General features: G+C 43.8%; 1 protein-coding gene across 9 annotated transcripts in view; it reads left to right on the forward strand.

Annotated features, from left to right (window-relative positions):
• Positions 1-19415, forward strand: part of mark2b (MAP/microtubule affinity-regulating kinase 2b) — a 99443-nt gene continuing 80028 nt past the window's right edge. For 6 of the 9 annotated variants that reach the window (XM_052497748.1, XM_052497746.1, XM_052497747.1 and 3 more), the window contains exon 1: positions 2-1188. In XM_052497748.1, coding sequence (XP_052353708.1) covers positions 1135-1188 — 54 coding nt within the window. In that variant the 5' untranslated portion in view covers positions 2-1134. Of the gene's footprint in view, positions 1189-19415 lie in introns of all 9 variants that reach the window. The other 3 variants (XM_052497743.1, XM_052497745.1, XM_052497751.1) reach the window with 2 other exon arrangements.

Raw genomic sequence — 19415 nt, forward strand, 5'->3', positions numbered from 1 at the left:
TTCCGGTGTCGGGCTTTTTCCGGTATCGGGCTCGATTGTGTGCATTAGGCTCCATTTGCTAGTGCCACTCGGGCGCAGCTCGTTCGTTGACACTCAAACCCTGTTGCCAATTTAATCGATTTATTATTGTTTTTTTTTAAACACAACTTGATTTCTTCAGCGGCTCTCGCGGAAATAAACACCGTTTTCAGGGATCGGACCGCGCAGGGCTGCAGTGCAGCATTTGAAACGACCTTTATTAAAATCACGAAGACGGGAAGCGATTTCCAAGGATTTATAAATATGTTGTAGATTTTGTTTCGTTGCTAGACAACGAGCTGACTATTCACAAGTGTATACATGGACTAATCAACCCGTTTCTGATTTCCTTGCTCAGTAGCACGTTTCATTAGGCCAGGTGGTGGTTTAGTTAACCGGCTATTGGAGAATAACGTCGAGTTTCTATTTTTATAATCAACGGTGCTGGCAAGCCCCGAAAGCTTTATTTATATATATATATATTTAACGTTATATACGTCGGGTCGAGCGTGGGGCTAACTTGGCCTGAAGTTGAAGTCCTCCGGTTTTTGTATTTTTTAACAACAACCCCCCCCCCCCACCGTTAACGTTACCTGGTGAGATTTCCGTTAAACGTTTAGTTGTCATTGAATGGGGGGGAAAAAAGCTGCCTGTAAGACTTTGACACTGATAAACTTTCACTTAGGATGTGTGCTTCCTCATATGTAGCCACAACTAGCCGACGGTGAATGTGTTGTTTTTAAAAAAAACGTTTTATTAACGCGAACTGTATCTGTTGTTGTCGAGCTATAGACGACTCATAGCTAATTGCTGGTGGCTATCCGTCTGAGACCTATCTGCTAGCCGTGTGTTACCGGTAGAAATAGTAATATACCCAGGGGGTTCAAACGGCTGAACTCTGGACCCCCCCCCGGTTTCCCTGTGTTGACATGGGAAACATGTACGACTGAAGGACTCAACTTGTTGATCACACAGTGTGTGTGTGTCTAACACACAGATAGCTAGTAGACTGTGTTTTTATTTTATTTTTTTACCACTGCTAGCTAAATGAACACAAGATCCTGAAACTATATTCGTCTTCCCCCTCGACACTTATTTTCTACAACATCCCTGAAAATGTCGGCCAGGACGCCATTGTTGGCCGTCATTGACAATTCGTCAGGTGGCCAGGTAAGATTTTTTGTTTGTTTTTTGCTAATGCTATCAATCTACCCAGAACAATCGGTGCTAAACTCTCTTAACTACATTTTTTTTTTCTTGTCAACTAACATTTAGCTAGAAAACAAACTATCCTCTCCTGCTAACGTCAAACACAGTAGCTTGTTTCTTTATGCTCCTTGTTTGGCAATGAACTGCGTGTGACCAGCACTGTGAGTGCGGTTCTGTGACTAGCCAAGCCAACTGGCATTGATCCAGACTGATTGTTTTGGCTATGTAAACTTGTTTTATTTTACCATCAACCGAGAAATCAAATTGGTATCCAACTCCTACACACACTCATTCTGGTGTTCCCGACCTGAAACCCAATTGAGGTATATATATATATATATATATTTTTTTTTATCTTGTCATTTCATGTCCTTTTGTATTGGCACAGAAATAGAATAGCAAACTACACTAGCATGTGGATACCCCTTCAAATTAGTAGATTTTGATATTTCAGCCACACCCGTTGCTGACAGCTGTATAACATCGAGCACACAGCCATGCAATCTCCATAGACAAACACTGGCAGTAGAAGGGCCTTACTGAAGCGCTCTTTGACTTTCAACGTGGGTAATAGGATGCCACCGTTCCAACAAGTCAGTTTGTCAAATTTCTGCCCTGCTAGAGCTGCCCCGGTCAACTGTAAGTGCTGTTATTATGAAGTGGAAGTGTCTAGGAGCAACAACGGCTCAGCTGCAAAGTGGTAGACCACACAAGCTCACAGAACGGGACCACAGAGTGCTGGAGCGTGTGACGTCTTTGGTTACAATACTCACTACCGAGTTCCAAACTGCCTCTGGAAGCAACGTCAGCACAATAACTATTAGTTGGGAGCCTCATGAAACGTGTTTCCACGGTTTGGGCTCTCGGCCCCATAGTTCCAGCGAAGGGAAATGAAGCGTTTATGACTTTCTAGTTGATTCTGTGCTTCCAACCGTGAGGTCTTTTCCTAGCGTTTATGACTTTCTAGTTGATTCTGTGCTTCCAACCGTTTGGGGGAGGGCTCTTTCCTGTTTTAGCGTTTATGACTTTCTGTGCTTCCAACCGTTTGGGGAGGCTCTTTCCTGTTTTAGCGTTTATGACTTTCTAGATGATTCTGTGCTTCCAACCCTCCTGTTTTAGCATGACAATACCCCCCCGTTCACAAAGCGAGGTCCATACACTAATGGTTTGTCGAGATCAGTGTGGAAGAACTTGACTGGCCTGCACAGAGCCCTGACCTCAACCCTATCAAACATGTTTGGGATGAATCTGAATGCTCTTGCGGCTGAATGGAAGCAAGTCCCCCCCCCACATCAAGGCTGTTCAAGTAGCAAAGAGTAGACCAACTCCATATTAATGCTCCATATTAATGCCAATGATTTTGGAATGCGATCTTCTTCGAGCATTTGAGCATTTGTCCACATACACAACATGACTAAAAGTATGTAATTATTGATAGTAATTCTAGTTCTATGGGTATTGCTATGTCACTGTAATGTATATTCCATATGGTTTAGATGAATCTCTTAATAATAGGAATGCTGTGTTGTAAACCTCCTAGCTAGGTGTACCTGTTTACTTTGTGACCATTGTCCTAGACGGTTGATCATGACTGAATATTCATCTTTACCACTAATGTTCCAACTGACCAAACCCCATTTTTAGCTAGCTAGCTATCTGTCATAATCAAATTACAGTATGTTCATTCATTATTATTATTATAGGTTGTCATAACATCCCATAATAACACACCAAGCCACTTTGTTGGCATTAACAGTTGTCTGTTTTTCCTGTACCTTTCAGTTCCCCTGGCTGTGTGTTCAGAGGCTAGTTTAAACCAGTAAGCTGGGTCATGTTCATCAGCGTACACTATTTCCAACAACGTTTTATTTTTTCCTAATGGAAAAGGGGAAGTCCAGAAAGATTCCTCCCTGTTTTCAATCAGTTTTCTTCTGTTTGGTGCCTGATGAATACTGCCCTGGTCCTTGGATTTCTGCTTCTGGTGTTGTGGGGACTTGCCCTGTTGTGATGTCACTCCCTCCCACTGGCCCACCTGGCTCAGGTGACTCGAGCTGCAGAGAACACTCACTGGTTGCCTGGGCTGGAAATGGCACGAAGCTGCGCTGTCAGCTCAGCCGATGAACTCGCTCAACACGAGCACGCTTGCCCGCGCGCACACAGGTTCAAATTCCATCCAGGAAGGAAGGAAGGAGATTCTCAATTTGAGCTGTCGGTTGGCCACGTCTGAAACAAACCACACAGCATTTTAGTATGGAAGGGACCCGCCAGGTCCTCAATATTACAGCGTCTGGCCCAATGGCCATTTTCCTCTATAATGTACTGCTTTTGTGCAGGGTCGATAAGACGTTTGGCAAGTAGTGCTCCGTATATCAAATCACATTTTATTGATCACATACACATTTAGCAGATGTTATTGCGGGTGTAGTGAAAATGCTTATCTTTCTAGCTCCAACAGTGCAGTAATATCTAACAATTTCACAATACACACAAATTCTTAATTCCTTTACTTTAGATGTGTAAATGTTTGGACGGGCGATGTTGCCGGGTGTCTTTTGGGACGTAACCAGGGAGTTGGGCTGATGGTGGTGGGGTCATGGAGGGTTTATTTTTATTTTTATAGTAGCTATACAAACAGATTAACAGTGTGTGTCACTGGTTCTCTCGTTGTTTCCGGGGGACATGATTTGTCATTTAATCATAGCCCTCAGTGATTGGCTTGGCATCCAGGGTGTGTTACCCAAACAGGTAACGTCTTCCTGGGTGGAATTTGAACGTGTGTGTTATTGATTGATGTTGGTGCGATGACTACCACAAAGGTGAAGTGAATGCAGATGTCTGCAAAGGTCGAAGTGCGAATAGTGAAACTCATATCAGCTTCTTAGTGTCATGACCAAACTAAGCTTGTTTTCTCAGGGCAGCCATTGATATCAGTTGGGGAGGAGCCAGAATGGCAGAGTAGACACACTTAGTTTCAGTCTCTCGTGGCACCCTATTCCTTATCTAGGGCACTACCTTTGACCAGAGCATTGTGGGCCTTGGTCTAAAGTAGTGCTCTATCGGGGGGGGGGGTTTGCGTTAACGCAGAAATCGTTTTTCACGAGAACAAAATATAAATGATGCATAAGATACTGTATCTCGCTTAGTTTTGTAAATGCAGAACCTAAAATGCTTCGTTTTTTTTTTGTATTTCACACTCTGCATCAGATTAAATTTGTGCTTCAGTTGCGCTGATCTACTCGGATGACAATTCACGAAAAGGGCATGACTGTCGTGACTTCTCTTTTTTTTCAGTTGTAGCCTACAAAAAAATACATTTTTACTTCTAAAACGCAGGTTTTTTGTTGTTGATGGTTTTGTTTTGAAAATGGAGATTGCAGAACTGTAACGTGACCTCTGGCTCTATATAGGGAACAGGGTGCCATTTGGGATACAGACTATCTATACAAGTGAGTGATTCTAGCCAATCATGTCTGAGGAAAATGATGCAATGTTTTTTTTTTTAAGCTTTGTATCAGGCTGTATAATGGGTCCCCCATACACACTTGGGATTATTCTCTTTCTGGCTGTGGCTCTATTTAGAGATGGCCCTCTGAGCTCACAGGTCGGACACACTGGAGCCCTGCAGTGTGACACATGCTATGACATCGTGTCAAACACGGTTCTAAGTGTCGGCACCTGGTGTACGGTGCATTCAGAAAGTATTCAGACCCCTTCCCCCCTTTTTCCCACATTTTGTTATGTTACTCCCCTATTCTAAAAGTACCCCCCTCATCAGTCTACACACACAATACACCATAATAAAAAAGAGAAACTTTTATTTAAAAAAAATTGCAATTGTAATTCGACAATGATTACTTCAAGTGTAGAGTGCAGGCCGCTAGACTAACTCACCAATCAAAACAGTTGTTTGCTGACGTAGGCTAATTGAGCGACTGACATGAGCGAAAGACTGATGCACAACCATGTTTAGAAATTGTGCTATGCTAACACTGAACAGTAAGTTGAGGTAAAAATAGCAGTTTTTATTTTTCCATCTGCTTTACTGTGTGTAGGTGTCTCTGTGTGTGTGTGTGTGTGTGTAGGTGTCTCTGTGTGTGTGTGTGTGTTAGGGATGGACATTTGTCATTATTTCACCATTTGAATAATATTTGTGTGTGTATATAGTTAAAAAAAAAAAACAATCAGAATGACTCAAATGCACATGCAGAGGTTGCCAACAGAAAGACAAGTCTGATTTTTCACCTTGATAGAACAGATTATGTTACCAGAAGTTTATTTGCATTGTTGTGCCTCAGGTCTTGTTGAAGCTCTGTTCGGTGCGAGCCTGTAATTGCTTTTTGAAGTGGGGGAAATACTGTACAGTTGTTAAATCAAACCTTTTTATTGTCAAAATAGCTCCCCCTCCCTCCCAACAAATCAAGTTTTATTTGTCACACACATGGTTAGCAGATGTTAATGCGAGTGTAGCGAAACGCTTGTGCTTCTAGTTCCGACAGTAATAACCAACGAGTAATCGAACCTAACAATTCCACAACCGCTACATTTTTTTATACACACAAGTGTAAATGGATGAAGAATATGTACATAAAGATATATGAATGAGTGATGGTACCGAACGGCATAGGCAAGATGCAGTAGATGGTATCAAGTACAGTACATACCAATGAGATGAGTGATGTACAACAATGAACAAGCATTCGAATACTAACCTCCGTTTGGATATATCTGGATATTTGATTAACTGTGCCCATCCCTACTGTGAGTCTTTTCACGTCCATTCGTGCCCTTTCACCTACAAACTCAGTTTATAGGGCTGACCCTGACCCCTCCACAGCATCACATAACACACGGCCTAGTGGCTACAGTGAATCTGCTTGGGAAACACTTCACATCAGATGACATGACCCTGGCTTGTAATTGACCCTTCTCTAAGTTTTCAGCAACCAATGGAGAGCAGATGTCGTTGGACGAGCTCACGTTTTAAATCGCTTGAAGGGCAATGTGGAAATACAGCGTTTTCTAAACAAATGCATGTTTAACAGGGCACCAGGAGTACTTTATGCTGTGATTCCTGAAACACAGAGCCAGTTGCTGGAGTCAGTTTTGAATCTGAAATTATACTTTTGTTAGCTTGTTCTCTCATTGACCACAACATTGCTAACGCTAGCTAGCTAGCAAGCCACTTAGTAGAACTTACATTCTGAGAAAATATGTTAGGTAGCTAAGTTAGCAATGACCACAGTATTGCGGGTATTAGCTCATATCCCACTTAAGGTCTTATTCAGGATTAGCTTTATGCTTGTACCTTTTGAGTATCCCTGTGTCATTTAATAAATGTTATTATTCCAAATTTGAAATTCATATGGGTTAAATTAAATAGTAAATGAAGTATGAACACAGAGTATAACCTCTCACATGTGGGCTGGCAGGTAGCCTAGTGGTAGCCTAGTGGTAGCCTGGTGGTAGCCTGGTGGTTAGAGCGTTGGGCCAGTAACCGAAAGGTTGCAAGATTGAATCCCCGAGCTGACAAGGTAAAAAAAAATGTCATTCTGCCCTTGAACAAGGCAGTTAACCCACTGTTCCCCGGTAGGCCGTCATTGAAAACAAGAATTGTTTTTTAACTGACATGCCTAGTTAAATAAAGAAAAAGAATGACATGTAGAGTAATATTAACTCATGCAGAATTATGCAATTCTTGCAGTAAAATGATACAACAAATGTACTTGTTTGTCATGGTAACAGGAATGATTTCTTTCAGCGTCTCTTGAGAAAATGTGACTACGTGTGTAATCTTCAACACATTTTATCAGAGAAAGCTTTTTTATTTCCTTTAAACTGGTCGAACTTATGACATTTTGCCATTTTTTTCACTGGATTTATCTTACCACTGTTGTTGTGTTTCTCCCCAGGCCCTAAACGAAACAGACAACTTAACCGAGTGTTAACTAGATTACTAATGTGTTCCTTCTACTGATGGAAGACATGTATTCTGATGAGCACTACGTTATTTCGTCATCTAGGACAACAAGCTGTCACAGAAGATAAGCTGCATGTATCTAACTGTAGTATCTATTGAGTATCTCAGAATAATAACGGGATGTTGTCGTAACCATGGTCACTGTTATCGATACAACTCCCATGAGCGGTCGACATCATCAGGATCCAATTTGAGAGCACCAGTTAGCTCCAAAAGGGGTTGTGGTTTTGACTGCATGCTGACAGTGAATTCAGAGCCATTCAGTGGCTACACAACAAACACCATTTTCCCAGATCTCCACAAAGTAATTGTAATGACAGTCCACCACAACATACGCAAACGTTTGTGTTTTTAAATTCATTGTGGTTTAGAAACTGTTTTGAGATCCTTGCGAGAGGACTTCTCCAGTGGTTGAATTGGGTTTCTGGGGGGGTCAAATAATAAGACTAAGTCTGTTATTTGTTTGGCATTTTGTTTGTTTACTTATTGTGATATGGGACATGATGGCCAGAGTCGAGGAAAGGTTTTGAAGCAGAAATGGTAGTGGAGACCTACTCCCTATTGGGGGTGAAGAGATATACAGTGTATTCAGACCCCTTCCATTTTGTTACGTTAAAGCCTTATTCTAAAAAAAAATATTAAATAACCCCCCTAATCAATCTACAGCAACAACACAATAACCCATAATGACAAAGTGGAAAGGCACACCTGGCATCATCCCTATGGTGAAACATGGTGATGGCAACATCATGCCGTGGGGCTGTTTTTCAGCGGCAGGGACTGGGAGACTAGTCCGGATTGAGGGAAAGATGAACAGAGCAAAGTACAGAGAGATCCTTGATAATCTGCTTCAGAGCGCTCAGGACCTCAGACTAGAGCGACGGTTCACCTTCCAACCAGACAACGACCCTAAGCACATAGCCAAGACAACGCAGGAGTAGCTTCGGGACAAGTCTCTGTCCTTGAGTGGCCCAGCCAGAGCCTGGATTTAAACCGGCTCTGTCATTTCTGGAGAGACCTGAACATAACTGTGTGGCAACGCTCCCCATCTAACCTGACAGAGCTTGAGAGGATCTGCAGAGAAGAATGGGAGACACTTTGTAGCGTCATAACCAAGAAGAATCACGACTGTAATCGCTGCCGAAGGTGCTTCAACAACAAAGTACTGAGTAAAGGGGCTGAATACTTTTATGTAATTGTGGTATTTCAGTTTTATTTTTAATACATTTACAAAAATGTCTTAACCTGTTTTTGTTTTGTCATTATGGGGTATTGCCATGTCATTATGGGGTATTGCCATGTCATTATGGGCTATTGTGTGTGTAGATTGAGGGGGGAACAATTGAATCCAGTTTAGAATAAGGCTGTAACGTAACAAAATGTGGAGAAAGTCAACTATAAAACCAACCTCTGCAGCTGCCTAGTCTGCTTTGACTAGGACACACACAGCCATTTACTCACACTCACTGGCAGTACGGGTAGACTAAGTCTATTCCAGGCTCAACAACAGTCGTATCCATTTACAAACGGAAGCATCGGGTTGAGCTGTGATGGTCCTGTAATTTTGGATAACAGTAATTGACTAAATGACCCCAGCCACATTTTCTCCTCTGCTCCTGGCTGCCATAGAAAAATAATTAACGTATTCATTTTAAAAAGCGCTTTTCATTACAATTAGAATCTAAGTCGCTTTAAAATCCACAAACAATTGAACAAAACAAATGTAGGGATCTGGCAGATCTTGGACAATTGGTTTTCCACGGCTTTGGATGACAGGCAGTTCAGAAAGGTAGTATCGATCTTGAGAGGCCGCATAGATGGTACCGCCAGGCGGGAAAGTCCAGACGTCTTGACAGACAAGCTACGGACGGAGCTCTTCATCGGGCACCTCGTCGTCTTTGATAGTCACAGCTCAGGTAGGCTGGATCGTCCACTACTGAAATGTAGCACCCACCTGAGTGGGTCAGAAAAGCCCCCTACAAAGAGAGCCTCTGCATCCTGTCACGCTGCAGTCCACTTCCCTTTAGGAACTGGGGCAGGGGGCCCAAAAGCCTTGAATAGAACGGGCATCCCCATTCAAGTTGGTAATGATGTCATAATGGGTGGACTGGTGGCCATAGCGACTGTACCCATAGGAGCAAAATAGGTTTACATTTTGTACTGTGATTTGTTGACTCAACTGACATCACAGAATACGAGCCACATCAGTTAACATTATACATCAGGTACCCCCTCCCTGGCAAAGCCTCGACCCAGGGACCACTGTCATACATTAGCAAAAATACATCCAAATGAATCCCAGTGTCTTGTTTTATCATCGGGTGAATAATAATGGCAAGGAAAAATGATCAACAATTAATAGATTTGGTAGCTTGTTTTTTTTCTCCATTTTCACCTCCCTGCATTATAATTGGAAGAGGAAGTGTAAACTGTAACCGCCTATTAGCTAGGAAGCTAACTCTAAACACATTTTCACTGAGAGCAGCTGTTGAGCTGGTTAAACAAAGGTGAGCCCTGCGTTTATTTCCAAGTCATAAAAGCTTACCGGCAGTCAGCGGCACTAGTCTCAATGGAAGCCTGGTGCTCTTTCAACGCCTGTCAGATACTCCAGTGAGTGTTAATTTGCTTCAATGTTAGGAGTTGAGATTTAATTTGACATCATTAAAGATGCAGTACCGTTACGGACCCCTAGGTGGATTCGGAACCCTGGTTGAATACTCTGACCTGTTCTACGTTACCATGGAAATGGCATCCCAATACCAGGCAGCCATTGCAAGTGTAGCCATGACTTTACCATTCAAATTGCCAGTGTTAAGAGGTTCCAATCCCATTCTATCCATTCTATTTCTACGTGCTGCTGCTGCATTGTGGGGTGCGTTACCAGGGCAACCGGATACTCGTTTGCTTGTTTAAGCAAGGAGCAACCAAGTTTAAACACATTAAGAGTCAACCTCTCGATTGGCCCGGCCGTCCCATCTCCAGTCAGCTGTTATATTTTTATAGTTATATGACATTTTGTTTTCTTGATCAAATCAAATGTTATTTGTCACGTGTCAAATACAACAGGTGTAGTAGACCTTATAGTGAAATGCTGAATACAACAGGTGTAGTAGACCTCACAGTGAAATGCTGAATACAACAGGTGTAGTAGACCTTACAGTGAAATGCTGAATACAACAGGTGTAGTAGACCTTACAGTGAAATGCTGAATACAACAGGTGTAGTAGACCTTACAGTGAAATGCTGAATACAACAGGTGTAGTAGACCTTACAGTGAAATGCTGAATACAACAGGTGTATTAGACCTTACAGTGAAATGCTGAATACAACAGGTGTAGTAGACCTTACAGTGAAATGCTGAATACAACAGGTGTAGTAGACCTTACAGTGAAATGCTGAATACAACAGGTGTAGTAGACCTTACAGTGAAATGCTGAATACAACAGGTGTATTAGACCTTACAGTGAAATGCTGAATACAACAGGTGTAGTAGACCTTACAGTGAAATGCTAAATACAACAGGTGTAGTAGACCTGACAGTGAAATGCTTACTTACAAGCCCTTAACCAACAATGCAGTTTTAAGAAAATACCAAAAAGTAATTATGCCAGCCCTAGAATCATGGACATTTTCTGCAAGTTTTATTTTCTGTTGCAAACAGTTTTACTACGGTCTGCACTAATGAATAGGACCCAGCCCTTGTCGTCTGTTGTGCAGAGCAGTGTTATTGTTCAGAATGACCTCTGGTCTAGAAGGCTGTAACAGCAAGGTGTGTTCCTTTTTAACTGTCAGTCTTTGGAAAGGGCTGCCAAGTCCAGTTACCTGTCTGTCTTACATGTCTGTCTTCTCCTGTATAGTTGTTAATCAGCTATTCCAAAGGTCTGTTTTCTCTGAGCGGCTGTGGAGTTCCCCGCTTGTGACAGTCAGGAAGGAGGGATAATAAAAAGCCATCTTTAGGACATTACAATGTCTATAAAACGCTTACGTAGGGTTACACTTTTAGTTGATAAAGATTGCGTGCCAAATGGCAGCGCACCTTATCTCACTCTCTACAGGGCACTACTTTTGACCAGGGCGGCAGGCCAGTAACCAAAATGACGCAGGTTCGAATCCTCGAGCCGACCTAGGTGAAAAATGTGTGCCCTTGGGTTCCTTCCTGTAAGTCGGTCTGGTTATACACCAATATTGCATGCTAGCTGGCAGCTACAACCTCTGGCTTAAGTAAGTGTGAGTGACAGAGAAGTGGCCTTCCCAGTTGAGCTGTGTGTTGCCCTTAATTGTGTGTTGGATAAGTTGTTCTGTCACTTGATGCACCAGTTAAAGTGGATGAAATGGATGTTTCACACAATACCCCCATAATGACATCACAATACCCCCATAATGACATCACAATACCCCCATAATGGCAAAGTCAAAACATGTTTTTAGAAATGTTAGCCAATTTAATAAAATGGGATGTGGGACGGGTGGTCCAATGGGATGTGGGACGGGAGGTCCAGTGGGACGGGAGGTCCAATAGGACGTGGGACAGGATGTGGGACAGGAGATCAATAGGATGTGGGACAGGAGGTACAATAGGCTACTTGATGTGGGACAGGAGGTACAATGGGACGTGGGACGGGAGGTCCAATAGGACGTGGGACAGGATGTGGGACAGGAGATCCAATAGGATGTGGGACAAGATGTACAATAGGCTACTTGATGTGGGACAGGAGGAGGATGCAGCAGAATAGAGTGATATTCTGAGATATAAAGTGAGTTTCTGAAACTGGTCTAAATTAATATCCCAGGGCAGTGATCGGGGACATTGCCCTGTGTAGGGTGCCGTCTTTCTGATGGAACATTAAAAGGGTGTCTTGACTCTCTGTGGTCACTAAAGATCCCATGGGACTTATCGTAAGAGTAGGGGAAAGAACCCCGGTGTCCTGGCTAAATTCCCAATCTGGCCCTCATACCATCTGGCCACCTAATCATCCCCATCTTCCAATTGGCTCATTCATCCTCCTTCCTCTGCCCTGTAACTATTCCCCGGGGTCATTGCTGTAAATGAGAATGTGTTCTCAGTCAATTTATCTGGTAAAATCAGGGTAAACAAATGTATTAGTTAGGCTTGGCCTATTTAGTAGGGTATTTTCTTTTCTTTAGTTAACAAAGTTATTTTAAACATTGAATGACTTGAGTCAAGTGTGATATTCTGTTAGGTCCTGATCTGGCGATGCCATATGGCTGTGGGCTACAACTAGTTAATTTAGAATTCCATGGCATTATTTTTTAGTTTATTTTATAGTATGGAGAATACAATTGAACATGTATGAAATAAAATGAGATTTTTCTGGCAACGATTTCCGAGGGACCGCGCACATGCGGCTGTGTTGATCGGTTAACAAAGAAACAAGTGTTCCTGTATGCTTCATTTAGTTATTTATGTAACTTTAGTTCTTCAAACTTTGTTATAATGTTTTGATTTTTATACATTCTAAGGCTGCATGATGTGACTCATGCAACTTGTATCTGATCATCATTAAAGGCATGAGCTCTGCTTTGTTTCTTGTGCAGACTGTACACACTTCATCAGTCTCTCATTCACAATTTGTCAAGTGCTTGATCATATTCTCACCAGACCTCGAATTTCCCGGCAACATCCCAAAAATCCCTGCCTTTTGCAGCCACAGTGGCCGTTGTGCCCTTGGGCTGAATATAATCATTATAATTCCCTTCTCCCGGCTGTCAATCACCTTGCTCTGAAGCACCTCTCGCTCACATGGCTCTCTCAGATATCTCAGTTCTTAATTAGCCAATGCCCATCGCGTGACCAGGTCCTTCTCGCAGGCGTTTTCCGCTCCGGAGTAAGCTACAAGTGAAGACGGACACGTCAGGGACACACTGCTCACGCCCTCCTTATCAAATTACGAGGCGCATATTGAAGACTGTCATGGTCGAAACAGTAGCTAAGGTGGGGAGAAGTCTGTCCATAATAAAGCGACGCATTCTTAACACTTATCAACAAGGCAGGTCCTACAGGGCCTAGTTTTGTTACACCTGGAATACTGTTCAGCCGTGTGGTCAGGTGCCACAGAGGGACTACAGTTGGCTCAAACCAGGGGCAGCACAGCTGGCCATTGGATGGACACAGAGATATAATACTAATTACATGCATGTCAATCTCTCCTGGCTCAAAGTGGAGGAGAGATTGACTTCATCACTACTTGTATTTATGAGAGGTATTGATTGACATGTTGAATGCACCGAGCTCCTTGTTTTGAACTACTGACACACAGCTCGGACACCCATGCATACCCCACAATGCAGGTCAATTCAAAGTCCCCAAGTCCAGAACAGACTACGGGAGGCTCACAGTACTACATAGAGCCATGACTACATGGAACTCTATTCTACATCAGGTAACTGATGCAAGCAGTAGAATTAGATTTTAAAAATGGATTTAAAAAATGCACGTTATGGAACAGGGTGGCTGTGAAGAGAGACACACACAAAGGCACAGACATATGCATACACACACGATAACATGGATTTTGTGTTGTAGAGAAGGGACCTGAGGGCACACAATGTGTTGTGAAATCTATTGTGAATCTATTGTAATGTTTAAAAATATATATTTTTAACTGCCTTAATTTGGCTGGACCCAGCAAGAGTAGCTAATGGGGATCCATAATAAATACAAATAGATATAAATTGTGCATGTAACCGCTGGGACTGCGGGTTATGAGACAAAATCTTTGGAGGGAGTTGAAAGTCCGTGTTGCCCAGCAACAGCCCCAAAACATCACTGCTCTAGAGGAGATCTGCATGAACGAACGAATGGGCCAAAATACCAGCAACAGTGTGTGAAAACCTTGTGAAGGCTTACAGAAAATGTTTGACCTCTGTAATTGCCAACAAAGGGTATATAACAAAGTATTGAGATAAACTTTTGTTATTGACCAAATACTTATTTTCCACCATAATTTGCAAATAAATTCATTAAAAATCCTACAATGATATTTTCTGGACTTTTTTCTTCTAATTTTGTCTGTCATAGTTGAAGTGTACCTATGATGAAAATTACAGGCCTCTCATCTTTTTAAGTGGGAGAACTTGCACAATTGGGGGCTGACTAAATACTTTTTTGCCCCACTGGACATGTTAACAGGACTATGCTAGTGGTAACAGGACTATACTAGTGGTAATATATACATGTTAACAGGACTATGCTAGTGGTAACAGGACTATACTAGTGGTAATATATACATGTAAACAGGAGTAATAGTGACCAGTTGCAGGATAAATTGATACTAATGGTAATCAATGAACATCTAATTAATAATCCTATTAGCAGCAGTGTAGGTGTGTGTCTCTGAGTGGGAAGAGACCTGTGGATGAGCATAGAGTCAGTGTGGATAGTCTTATGGTCAGGGGTCATCTGAGCCTTGATGCGCAAGTACGGTCTGCCGGACGGGAGCACGGAGAACAGTCCATGTCTCGGGTGGCTGGAGTTTTTGGGCAATTATTATTATAATTTTTTTCTCAGACACCACCTGGCATGTGCGTCCTGTAGGTGTGCGTCCTGTAGGTGTGCGTCCTGTAGGTGTGCGTCCTGTGTATGTTGGGTTGGGGTGTGAGAGGGGGAAAAGGACTTGGCTGCTTTCTTGTTTCTAGTTTATTTCTGTGTTTTTTAAAATCTTTTCTCCCTCTGTTTCGTAGGACCCCCCCCCATCTCCCTCTGTTTCTGTTTCGTAGGACACCCCCCCATCTCCCTCTATTTATGCGTCGTAGGACACCCCCCCCATCTCCCTCTGTTTCGTAGGACACCCCCATCTCCCTCTGTTTCTGTTTCGTAGGACACCCCCCATCTCCCTCTGTTTCTGTTTCGTAGGACACCCCCCATCTCCCTCTGTTTCTGTTTCGTAGGACACCCCCCATCTCCCTCTGTTTCTGTTTCGTAGGACACCCCCCCATCTCCCTCTGTTTCTGTTTCGTAGGACACCCCCATCTCCCTCTGTTTCTGTTTCGTAGGACACCCCCCATCTCCCTCTGTTTATGTTTCGTAGGACACCCCCACATCTCCCTCTGTTTCTGTTTCGTAGGACACCCCCATCTCCCACTGTTTCTGTTTCGTAGGACACCCCCCCATCTCCCTCTGTTTCTGTTTCGTAGGTCATTTCATGACACTTCAAATGGTTCTGGAAATGTCTCTGTAGTTAGAAACAGATAAGATAAAATATTTTGTTGAATAAAAAATGTAAAAAATCATATAACATTAAATAATTATAATACCTAACAGATGATTTGGACGAAAACTATTTCTAACAATGAGTACGACATGAGGAATCCCAAAAAGTGGTCAAAAGCCCCCCACGGACCTCTGCAACACCCCAACCAAACAACAAGTGTATATAGTGTCCGTTCTCTATGTTTGACATCTAATATGGAGCTATCGCTTGGAGTATTGTTTCTTCCTATGTAATGTATTCTCTGTGAATTTGGTGATGGTGTTTTCACCCTGTTCAGAGAGATTTGTCATTGAATTTGTTGGGTTTAAGTCCCATCCTGCATCCTGATATGATCAGGTTCTGACCACTAGGTAGGCCGTCATTGTAAATAAGAATTTGTTCTTAAGTGGCTTGCCTCGTTTAAAAAAAAAGATATACATAAAGGTTCTGACCACTAGATGGCGCTGTTCATGCTATAAGGTGGTTCTTTATTTAAATAACCCCCCCTGTTGTTAACGAGCTCATAGTTTCACACATTTCAACGCAAATGCATTCTCCCTTGACAAGTACCAACACAAACCCTTTACTCTATGGAGTTCGTATAACACACACACATCCCTGTCCGTGAGCGAGAGCGTATGAGGGTGTGTAGGTGGACATTTTATTTTTAGTTCACCCTACTCATGGCTGACTTTCTCTGTGTGCAACAGCGTCTAAGTAATATAAATACGGAGTGTGTGTGTGTGTGTGTGCATGACAGAATATCTTGCATCCATCTCCCATCATTGAATACAAAGATCGAGGTGGAAGAGAAGGGATGACAGAGGACACAAGAGGGAGGAGAAGGGGAAATGGTGTGAGGGCAGCTACAGCCAGCAACAAATCACCATGGCAACACATCCATCACGACCAGGACACAGGAGGGTGTATGTGTGTGTGTGTGTGATCTCCCCCCATTGGACTTATCATTGCTATGGACTTATGTAGGTGTCTGTCTGTGTCTTTAGGTCTTCAAATACTCTCTTCTTCTAACGTGTGTGCGTGCGTGTGTGTGGCTGTTCACTGAGTGTATGCGTGTTCCCTAGGAAAGGACAGTAGTAATGAGGGTTGAGTCAAACCGTTCCCACACACTGGGATAAACATTTCTTGGTTCTGTAACTCGCGTTATAAGTCAGTGTGTGTGTGTGTGTGTGTCTTGGTTCTGTAACTAGCGTTTTGAGTCAGTGTGCGTGTGTGTCTTGGTTCTGTAACTAGCGTTATGAGTCAGTGTGTGTGTGTGTGTCTTGGTTCTGTAACTAGCGTTATGAATCGGTGTGTGTGTTTTGGTTCTGTAACTAGCGTTATGAGTCAGTGTGTGTGTCTTGGTTCTGTAACTAGCGTTTTGAGTCAGTGTGTGTGTGTCTTGGTTCTGTAACTAGCGTTTTGAGTCAGTGTGTGTGTGTCTTGGTTCTGTAACTAGCGTTATGAGTCAGTGTGTGTGTGTCTTGGTTCTGTAACTAGCGTTTTGAGTCAGTGTGTGTGTGTGTCTTGGTTCTGTAACTAGCGTTTTGAGTCAGTGTGTGTGTGTCTTGGTTCTGTAACTAGCGTTTTGAGTCAGTGTGTGTGTCTTGGTTCTGTAACTAGCGTTTTGAGTCAGTGTGTGTGTGTCTTGGTTCTGTAACTAGCGTTTTGAGTCAGTGTGTGTGTGTCTTGGTTCTGTAACTAGCGTTATGAGTCTGTGTGTGTGTCTTGGTTCTGTAACTAGCGTTATGAGTCTGTGTGTGTGTGTCTTGGTTCTGTAACTAGCGTTATGAGTCAGTGTGTGTGTGTCTTGGTTCTGTAACTAGCGTTATGAGTCAGTGTGTGTGTGTCTTGGTTCTGTAACTAGCGTTATGAGTCAGTGCTAGCTAGCTGAAAGTAATGTGAGAACAAAACAATGACATCAATTGTCTGCACATCTATAATTATAACAGGTGAGTTTGTTTGTGTGTGTGGCTGGCGTGCAGCTGTTAAGGAATGAGAGCGGAGAAAATCCTGCACAATAGTACCGAGGGGATGAGAAGAAGAGAGAGAGGGGGCGGGAGAGAGATGGGGGGGCAGGGGCGGGAGAGAGAAATGGAGGGGGGCGGGAGAGATGGAGAGGGGGGGGAGAGATGGAGTGGGGGGAAGAGAGAGATGGAGAGATGGAGAGGGGTGGGAGAGATGGAGTGGGGGGAGAGATGGAGAGGGGGTGGGAGAGATGGAGTGGGGGAGAGATGGAGAGGGGTGGGAGAGATGGAGTGGGGGGAGAGATGGAGAGGGGTGGGAGAGATGGAGTGGGCGGGAGAGATGGAGAGGGGTGGGAGAGATGGAGAGGGGGCGGGAGAGATGGAGTGGGGGAGAGATGGAGAGGGGGTGGGAGAGATGGAGTGGGCGGGAGAGATGGAGAGGGGTGGGAGAGATGGAGTGGGGGAGAGATGGAGTGGGGGGAGAGATGGAGTGGGGGGGAGAGATGGAGTGGGGGAGAGAGATGGAGTGGGGGAGAGATGGAGAAGGGGGAGAGATGGAGAGGGGGAGAGAGATGGAGTGGGGGAGAGATGGAGAAGGGGGAGAGATGGAGAGGGGGAGAGAGATGGAGTGGGGGGGAGAGAGATGGAGTGGGGGGAGAGATGGAGAAGGGGGAGAGATGGAGTGGGGGAGAGAGATGGAGTGGGGGAGAGATGGAGAGGGGAGAGAGATGGAGTGGGGGAGAGATGGAGAAGGGGAGAGATGGAGAGGGGGGGAGAGAGAGATGGAGAGGGGGAAGAGATGGAGTGGGGGAGAGATGGAGTGGGGGGAGAGAGATGGAGAGAGATGGAGTGGGGGAGAGATGGAGAGGGGAAGAGAGATGGAGAGGGGGGAAGAGAGATGGAGAGGGGGGAAGAGAGATGGAGAAGGGGGAGAGAGAGATGGAGAGAGGGGGAGAGAGATGGAGAGAGAGATGGAGGGGGGGGAGATGGAGAGATGAAAGGGGGGGAGAGATGGAGAGTGGGGGTGCTAGAGAGGATATTGCAAGAGTCACACTATAAAATACACACACACACACCGCTCTCTCAAACACACACGGATGCGCACACACAAACACACAGCTCTTATCAGTGTTATGGGGATAATGCTGTAACTTCCTCTCACCAGTCTAGCAAATGTTGACATGCGCCACGAGGACAGTCAGCACACGCACACACACACACACAGCTCTCTGTCATGCACACACACAGCTCTTTGACATACACACACATAATTGTAGAGGCGGCAGAGAGAGGTTCTGAACAGAATGTGAGTCTCGTTAGCAAATAAGGTAGGAGAGGGAGTGTGTGTGTGTTGACGTCAAGCACACACCCCAGCAGGACCTCGATAACATGTCCTAAGGATAATGATGTCAGAAATACAGTTGTTTGTGTGATACACCAGAGGCTGTCCTCTTAAAGGCTGGATTAGCCAGATTGGTTTGTTCATCTGAACTGGGATTGAGTTCAGAGGCTGTCCTCTTAAAGGCTGGATTAGCCAGATTGGTTTGTTCATCTGAACTGGGATTGAGTTCAGAGGCTGCCGTCTAAAAGGTTAGCCAGATTGGTCTGATTGCTGCTACAGCTGTAGAGGGACCTCTCTCTCTCTCTCTTTCTTGTTCTCTCTCTCTTGTTCAGATGCCCACAGTTGTCGTGTGTGTGTGTGTGTGTGATTTTTAAATTAAAAACAATTCACCTTTATTTAACCAGGTAGGCCAGTTGAGAACAAGTTCTCATTTACAACTGATACCTGGCCAAGATAAAGCAAAGCAGTGCGACACAAACAGCAACACAGAGATACACATGGAATAAACAAACATACAGTCACTAACACAATAATGTCTATATACAGTGTGTGCAAATGTAGTAAAATTAGGGAGGTGAAGGCAATAAATAGGCCATAGTGGCGAAGTAATTACGACATAGCAATTAAACACTGGAGTGATAGATGTGCAGAAGATGAATGTGCAAGTAGAGATATTGGGGTGCAAAGAAATA

The sequence above is a fragment of the Oncorhynchus keta genome, chromosome 35 (assembly GCF_023373465.1).
Source record: "Oncorhynchus keta strain PuntledgeMale-10-30-2019 chromosome 35, Oket_V2, whole genome shotgun sequence".
NCBI classification, from domain to species: domain Eukaryota; kingdom Metazoa; phylum Chordata; class Actinopteri; order Salmoniformes; family Salmonidae; genus Oncorhynchus; species Oncorhynchus keta.